Source organism: Erinaceus europaeus, chromosome 14 (genome assembly GCF_950295315.1).
Source record: "Erinaceus europaeus chromosome 14, mEriEur2.1, whole genome shotgun sequence".
Lineage (NCBI taxonomy): Eukaryota > Metazoa > Chordata > Mammalia > Eulipotyphla > Erinaceidae > Erinaceus > Erinaceus europaeus.
In genome coordinates this window covers 54,547,508-54,556,133 of record NC_080175.1, presented here as the reverse complement: position 1 = coordinate 54,556,133, position 8,626 = coordinate 54,547,508, and the positions used below count along the sequence as shown (strand labels likewise).

The following is an 8,626-nucleotide window of genomic DNA, read 5'->3' as shown; positions in this document are numbered from 1 at the left end:
GGTGATTTGGTGGGTTCCCAAAGTAGTTCAGGCCAGTCTTCTTGCAGTACCAGGTATTATCCTTTGATATTCCTAGTTGAGAGGGAGAAGAGAGGAAAGGAGTGAAACACAGCTGCTGCTACTCTGTAGCCTCACATCCAGAAGTCTCTATATTATTTTAACATTATAAAGTAATCAGTATATAAGTTCCAGAGTCTAACACATTTGAAAAAATTCACATAGGTTTGAGAATATATATAATATATATATATATATATATATATATATCTTTCTATCATTAAATAAAGTAGCATGGAGATGTCTATGATGCTTAATTGACATAGCAGACATAGTTTATTGATGGACTTATTGAGTTCAATTCTCTTTACTGATTTTCTACATCTTTTATTTCCAATAGAAAGATGCTGAAGTTTCTTTAAAATGATAATTTATTTCCAATTGAAATTCTATTAGTTTGCCTCACAAAGGTTGAGGATATGTTGGTAGATGAATATAAATTAAGGATATTAATATATATATTTTCAAATAATCCTTTATTGCATTTTCCTTTGTAATTCTTAACTAGCTGGGCATTCCACTGCACCACTGTTGATGTCATCTATGATGCCATGAGGATAGCAGCCATCAACATTGCAACCCATAGATTGAGCAGTCCCCAGGATTTCTTTGATGGTTCCAGAGAGTTCTCTAGCTAAAGATCGGTGCCTCATTTGTCGGGCAATGTTGACAATTTCATCAAAAGTGATGTTTCCACTGTAATTAATATTTTTCTGCTTCTTTCTGTCTCTTGATGGTTCCTTGAGAGCTTTAATTATGAGGGCTGAGGGAGAGGGCACCACCTCAATCTGGGCTTGTCTCTTCTGGATTGTGAGTTTTACTGTAATCCTCAGAACTTTCCAATCACCAGTAGCCTTGGCAAAGTCATCATCAACTTTTTTTGGAGACCGACAGAGCAGCCCCATCTTGGGGGCCAGGACCGAAGTGGTGCCGACTTCCCTGCAGGTACATCTCTGGTACAAGACTTTGATCTCCTTGGGGTCCAACTTTGGCAGCATGGTGGAGGCTGTTGATGTTGGATGAACCTGGATTCAGGACGACCAAGAGAATTGTACCTTGGCCTCCTCTGAACAGAAAACTGAAAGCAATATTAATATATTTTCTATCTACATAAAAACTCTTTTGTAAGTAGGTAATATAATATATTACATACTTTTATCAGTAGGTAATATCGTATATTACTTCTAGCATTGTTTCTGCCTATTGAGTCTGAACTTAACTAAACCATTCTTGTCATATTTTTATTAGTGATAGTATTTTTTTAATTCATTCATGTTTTATCTATGGGTGAGTTTCTTGTAAACAATATCATAGTTGGGTTTTGTTTTTGATCATGCCGTGATGAAATTTGAATGGTTTCTGTCTTTAAGTGAATTTTAAATAGTAGAATAGGTAGTATACACATTCTGACAATTTATTTTCCTGGAACTGTTCTTAAAATGTAATGATACTCATAGATTCTAAAATAGTTAGAAAACAGAGAATATACTTCTTTAAATGGAGCTCCAGGACACATTGGTGGGGTCATCAGTCCAGGGAACTCTGGTCAGCATCATGCTGGCATCCGGAACCTGGTGGCTGAAAAGAGAGTTAACATACAAAGACAAATTGTTGAATAATCATGGACCTAAAGGCTGGACTAGTGCAGATGAAGTTTTTTTTTTTTTTTTTTTTTTTTTGTGGGGGGGTACTCTGCAGACTTTTGTGTACTTCTGCTTTCAGGTATATATTTTTCCCTGGTTTATGGACATGTGTAAACATATGCTCTATCACAGGGGACCTGGTCTATATCTAGGTTTGTGGACTTTATTGGGGAGTGGAACACCTGGAATGGAATTAGAGAATACTATGAAAGGAAAGGTCTCACCCTAGTGATGAAGCTTCCCCAGAGCCCTACCCTACTAGGGAAAGAGAGAGGCAGACTGGGATTATGGACTGACCAGTCAACACCCATGTTCAGCATGGAAGCAATTATAGAAGCCAGACCTTCCATCTTCTGCAACCCACAACAACCCTGGGTCCATACTCCCAGAGGGATAGAGAATGGGAAAACTATCAGGGGAGGGGATGGGATATGGAGATTGGGTGGTGGGAATTGTGTGGAGTTGTACCCCTCTTATCCTATGGTTTTGTTAATGTCTCCTTTCTTAAATAATATATATATATATATATATATATATATATATATATATATATTCTTACTCTAATCCACTGTAATCCACTGATTTATTTTTCTTTACAGTAGAGGAGAAATAACTAAAGCAAAAACAAATATCAAATACTATTGAAAATTAATATACTAATTATGAAATACTTATTTGTTCTATGTGATATTCTTTCAACATACAAAAATTTTCAGTACTCCTCTTATTTTACAATTTGCAAAAATAATTAAACAAATGAGCTTTTGTCTTTAGTGTATGTTTTGATACTTATTAGTTATAAAAATTATGAGATTATTTGTGGCGCGGGAGGTGGTGCAGTGGATAAAGCACTGTACTCTCAAATATGAGGTTCTGAGTTCAATCCCCGGCAGCACATATACCGGAGTGATGTCTGGTTCTTTCTCTATCTTTCCTCCTATCTTTCTAATTAATAAATAAAATATTAATAAAATAAAATAAATAAAAATAAAAGTTTTGAGTTTTTAACAATTTTTTAAAAACTCTTAAATAGAAATATTTTGTACACATAAGTAAATAGTCTTCTACAAACATTGACAATACTGATGCTAGCCTAAATCCCTCCTTTTTTTTTGCCACCAGAGTTAATGTTGACACTTGGTAAATGCTCAACTCCGCCATTCCTGGAATCCATTGTTATTTTTCTTTCTTCTTTTTTTTTTGATAGAGGGTGAAAGAAAAGAGACACCTAAAATATAGCTTGTGAAGCTTCCCTTGAAGTTGGAGACTAGGGACTTCATCTCAGATCCTTGCACTTGGAACTTCCTCTTTGCTTTACTAGGTGAAAATAACACCCACTCTCAATAATATCCTATACTTTTAGAGTTGAATTAGTACACTGAGATAACTAGTCATGTATGTATAACATTAATTTTAGTCATTAAGACAACTGGAGGAATTGACTTATGACCCAGCAATACTGTTCTTGGGTTCTTATCCAAATAACATGAGAATACAAAAGGATGTGTGCAATTCAATGTTCAATTATGCATTGTTCACAGTAGCCAAAAGCTGAAATGCCCATGGACAGATGAGTGGCTAAAGAAGTTATAGGATATATATTTCATGGGATATTACTCTGTGATCAATATGAACATACTGTATCCTTTGAGACAGATGGAACTGAAGGTGATCATGCTTAGAAAATACAGAGATGACAGGCATCTACCATATACTATTGTTTCACCCATTATGTAGCATCTACTAAAATGATAACATGAAATTGCAAAATTAAAAGAAAGGGAAACAAAAGAAGATAGGAAATGGAAGGAAGGAAGGGAAGCAGACAAACATAAGCAAACTGTTTCTAAGACTTAGTGAAAACTGTGATGGTTATCTTTGGGAGACGGGGAAGCACAGGATTTTGATGGTGGATGTGGTATGGAACTATACCCTGTAATCTGTAGTCTTACATTGTACACTATACATAATAATAAAAAAATGATGGGAAGATCTGTAGAGAATAGTAAGCTAGATAAATTAATCATTAAGTAGGATACCTATCTTGCCATACTTGCTACCCAAGTTTTGAGTCCTGGCACCACCATGCTATGATGGTGATGGAAGGACATCCTGGTGATGTTATCTTCTTCTTCTTCCTCTTCTTCTTCTCCTCCTCCTCCTCTTCCTTTTTCTTCTCCTCTTCCTTAGCCTTCTCCTTCTCATACTCCTCCTCCTCCTTCTTTCCTCTCTCTCTTTCTCTTTCTCTCTCTCTTTCCCTGTCTTTTTCTGAATGAAAAAGTCAACCCAGAGAAGTTCATAAATCTTAGTAATACACACACACACACACACACACACACACACACACAGACACACACACACACACTTCAGAACCAATAACTATCAAAATGGCAATACAGTTTTAAACAAATGAATACAAATTTACTTAACATTATTTCATACAAGTGTTCCTATATGCATATTTTACACGTTGAACTGTGCTCTCTCCTTTGATTTGAACTATATAAGGAAAATACTGGTAATAACAATTATATAGGCATACAAAGAGAGATTATTTTATATTAATCCACCAACACACATTTCTCTGTCATTAGCATGAAGAACAAACTGAAGTTTGTTCAATCATACAGGTCACACAAGGAGAAACTGTATGAGACCTGATTAAAAAAAATAACTACGGTAGAATTCAATGTCTTCACTCTATTTTCTTCACAAAAATATGCTTGCAACAAAATCCTGTACAATACTGAACATACTATTATTTGTGAGCTAATGTTAAACCAAACTGCTGATGCTCAGCCTCCAAGAAGTACATTCCCAGACTTCATTTCCTTTGTATTTATTATGATGTAATCCTCAGGACATCTGCTGTTATGTTTAATTTATAATTTCTCCTATGCTCCCAGGTGTTGAACAGCCTTACACCAATTGTATCAGTTCCAGTCTTCCTTTCAAAGAGCAAGATTCCCTTTGAGTTTCTAATTTCCTTTTGCAAAATACTTAATTCAAGAGATTTTTGTCTTTAAAAGCATTTGATTGAGAAAGAAACGACATTGATTTGCCTTCTTATTTTCAATGTTCAAAGATTCTCTTTGAATATCAAGATCTAGAAACTGACTAATTTGCATCAGTGAGGTTAAAACAAACAAGCAAATAAAACAAACTAAAGGGAAGATTCATGGGTATGATATAATACGATTTTAAGCCTGCCAGAAATTCCCATGCCATTCTGAGAAGTAATAAAAATCTAGTGTTTACATCTTGCACAGATACTTTTAAAATTCCTGTATCACCTTCTCTATATTTTTTGGAAACATATTAAAATGCAGCTACTTCTTTAAAAACTGTTTTATAGGGGCCAGGCAGTAGCACACCAGATTAAGTGCACATGATGCTAAGTGCAAGGACTGCCTCAAGGATTCTGGTTTGAGCTCAGGACTGCAGGGTGATCACTCTGCAAGCAGTGAAGCAGGTATCTCTCTGTCTCCCCCCCCAATTTGTCTCTGTCCTATACCAAACAGAAGCAACAGCAATAACAGTAACAACAACAACGGGGGAGATAGTTTCTAAGAGTAGAGGATTCATAGTGCAGGCACCAAGCCTCAAGGATAACCCTGGAGGATATATATATATATATATATATATATATATATATATATATATATATTATAAGAGAAATAATAGTTTACAGGATGATTATTAGCACATGGGTACAATTTCTTTCTTTTATTTTTTATTTAAGAAAGGATTAATTAAGAAAACCATAGGGTAGGAGAGGTACAATTCCACACAATTCCCACCGCCCAATCTCCATTTCCCACCCCCTCCCCTGATAGCTTTCCCATTCTCTATCCCTCTGGGAGCATGGACCCAGGGTCATTCTAGGCTGCAGAAGATAGAAGGTCTGGCTTCTGTAATTGCTTCCCCGCTGAACATGGGCGTTGACTGGTTGGTCCATACTCCCATGATAGGTGTTCCTAACCACTCCCTCCACCAACTACTGAACTCTTCTTCCACCATGGTCTACTTGCTCTTTTCTGCCCTCTCTTCCTCACTGCATCCTTGTCCTTAGTCCTCTTCCCCTGAGTCCAGAAAAAAACAAAACAAAACAAACAAACAGACAAAAAACCTAAGGGTTTATTCCTAGGACAGGAATTGCAGGGTCATAGGGTAGGTCATTGTGAGAGTTCTCCAGACTGCTCTACACAGGAGTTGGAATAATTTACATTTTCACCAGCAGTGCAAGAGGCTTCCTATAACCCTTTCTGATGCATGGCATTGTCACAGGGGCTGAAGTGGTATCTCATTGTTGTTTTTATTTCCTAAGGAGTCAAACACACCCATCCACCAAGATGTGTGTGTGTCTGTTGGTAGCAGCACAATTTTTGATAGTCAAAACATGAATGAAATCTAGGTGTCCAACAACAGATGAGTGGCTGAGAACACTGTAGTATATATATGCAATGTAATACTACTCAGTTATTAAGAATGATGAGTTCACCTTTTTCACTTCATCCTGAATGAAGCTTGAAGGAATCATGTGAGATCAACCAGAAAAAGAAGGATGGATATGGGATGATTCTACTCATGGACAGAAGTTGAGGAATAAGAACAGAAAAAGGGAGACACAAATAAGAACTTGGACTTCGTTTGTTGTATTGCACCAAAGTAAATAATTGTGGGGTATGAGGGGCTAGGGGTTGCTTTCATACCCTGGTGTAAGATGGTGAAGGAGGACCTAGGGTGCAGGTGAGATTATTTTCCAGAAAACTGAAAAAATTACACATGTATTAATAACCATATCAAGTATAAGCAATTAATATCCCCAATTAAAAAAAACAGTTACGAGTTGGGAAACAAAGAGCAATGTGTTTATTTAGCTAAGCTATGACCCTGGGAAAATTGAAGGATGCAGAAGTTATATCGCTAATATCCTCAAACCACATACTAACATACAAAAGGGATCCAAGTTGTTAGATTGGCAGCCTGAGAGTTCCCCTCCAAATGAAAACACGTCAGTCACAATTTCTACTGCCTAGTAAAGTATAGTGGAGACAGTGCAGATAAGGCCAATATTCACACTAATCAGGTGAAAATCTATTTGTTTCAGGTTGATAAAACTCTTTCTTGACGTGATGATTAATAGTTTCCTTTCCTTTTCACACAGGCCCAGAGAAACAAGAGCATCAGGGGCAAGGAAGAACCGCTGATGTGTCTCCACACACATCCTGAAGAGACTGCAAGTGACCTTAATTTGCCAGGTGTGAGGATTTTTCTCTCTCCCTAGAATGTAAATGGGATGTCTTGAGGTTAAGTTGAATTCTTTTACTGGAAAATGGACCTGATATTTTGCCCACAAATTGTGACCTGTCAGGACAAACTCAGAACCTGAAAACTTGTAAAATTATCATTTATTCCCAGTTTCCAGCCCTCAAATTTTATTTCTTTACCAACATAGAGCTATATTAAATCAACACACATTACTGTGCAGTCCCTTAATTTCCCGTTACTTAATATATATGTATATATATATATATTTATTTTTCTTGTTTATAAAAAGGAAACATTGACAAAACCATAGGATAAAAGGGATACAACTCTGCACAATTCCCACCATCAAAACTCTGTATCCCATTTCCTCACCTGATAGCTTTCCTGTACTTTATCCCTCTGGGAGTATGAACCCAAGGTCACTGTGGGATGCAGAAGGTGGAAGGTCTGGCTTCTGCAATTGCTTGCCCACTGAGCATGGGCATTGACAGGTTGATCCATACTCCCAGCTTGTCTCTATCTTTCCTTAGTGGGGTGGGACTATGGGGAAGCAGGTCTGCAAGAAACATTGGTGGGGTTGGTCTGTCCAGGAAAGTCTGGCTGGCATCATGGTAGCATCTGGAACCTGGTGGCTAAAAAGAGAGTTAACATATAAAGCCAAAAAAATTGCTGAATAATCATGAACCTAAAGGCTAGAATAGTTCAGATGAAGAGTTGTGGGTCTCTGTTTTGTAGATAGCCAGTAGGCCTATATTAGCTATATTCCAAAGGGCCTGTTACTATACTATTTTTTTTCCCTGAGCGTGAAATCTGATCCAAGTTGTTGTCTGGGGAGATTGTGTCATGGCTGTAAAAGGAACAGAAAGATAGATCAGGGAAGAGAGTAGCTCCCTAATATGGGAAGGGTGTATAAATAACATTGATTGTAAATCCATTGATTTGATGTGATCTGGGGCCCATATTAAGCTTAGGAGCCTATGTGACCTCTGCATCCCTGTAGATATGAGCTCACATTCTGTGGTCACAAGTGGGAACATTCCAAGCTGCCTCAATTTCAGGACTTATCTTCATCAGCTGGAACATAAAGTATGTTGTTCAGCCTTCCTTCGGAGGATGGAACATCTACAGTTGTTGATTTAAGTTGAGAGCAAGATCCTATGAAGGCCTACAAGTGGGTCTTTTGTGCTATTCTTGATAGAGATGACTGGTAACATTGGGGAGAGGGATTTATTTGAAGTCCAGGCCTGTCATGTCTGTTTGGGAATCTCAGTACTCCCTGAATAAGGCACCAGCTAATGGAGCAGCCTGATATTCACTAAAGAGTCATTGTTAAAGTATTCCAGTTTCTTGCCCTTATTCAGCTTTTGCAGTCCTTGCTTTGATAAGGTTATCTTAGGCGTGACTGAGGGAAGTATAATAGGAAATAGGTGAGGAGGGCATCTAAGTCTAAGTAGACACTATTTCATCATGAAGTTTATACTGACTCACGGCAGACTATTGTGTACTTTTGCTTTCAGGTATATATTTTGTCCTAATTTATGGATACATATGAGCATATGCTCCATCTCATAGGACCTGGTTTGTATTTAGGTTTTGGGAGTTTGTTAGGAATTGAACCACCTGAAATGCATTTAGAGAATCCTATGAAAGGAAAT

General features: G+C 37.3%; 1 protein-coding gene across 1 annotated transcript; it reads right to left on the bottom strand.

Annotated features, from left to right (window-relative positions):
* Nucleotides 1-548: 548 nt before the first annotated feature.
* Nucleotides 549-1,070, bottom strand: LOC103114023 (large ribosomal subunit protein uL11-like). Its single transcript, XM_060170975.1, has one exon. The coding sequence runs from the start codon at nt 1,053-1,055 to the stop codon at nt 558-560; it is 498 nt and encodes a 165-aa protein (XP_060026958.1). The 5' UTR covers nt 1,056-1,070; the 3' UTR covers nt 549-557.
* Nucleotides 1,071-8,626: the final 7,556 nt, after the last annotated feature.

Excerpts from the sequence above, each read along its gene's own strand:
- LOC103114023 (XM_060170975.1), bottom strand. The coding sequence starts at position 1,055 with ATGCTGCCAAAGTTGGACCCCAAGGAGATCAAAGTCTTGTACCAGAGA.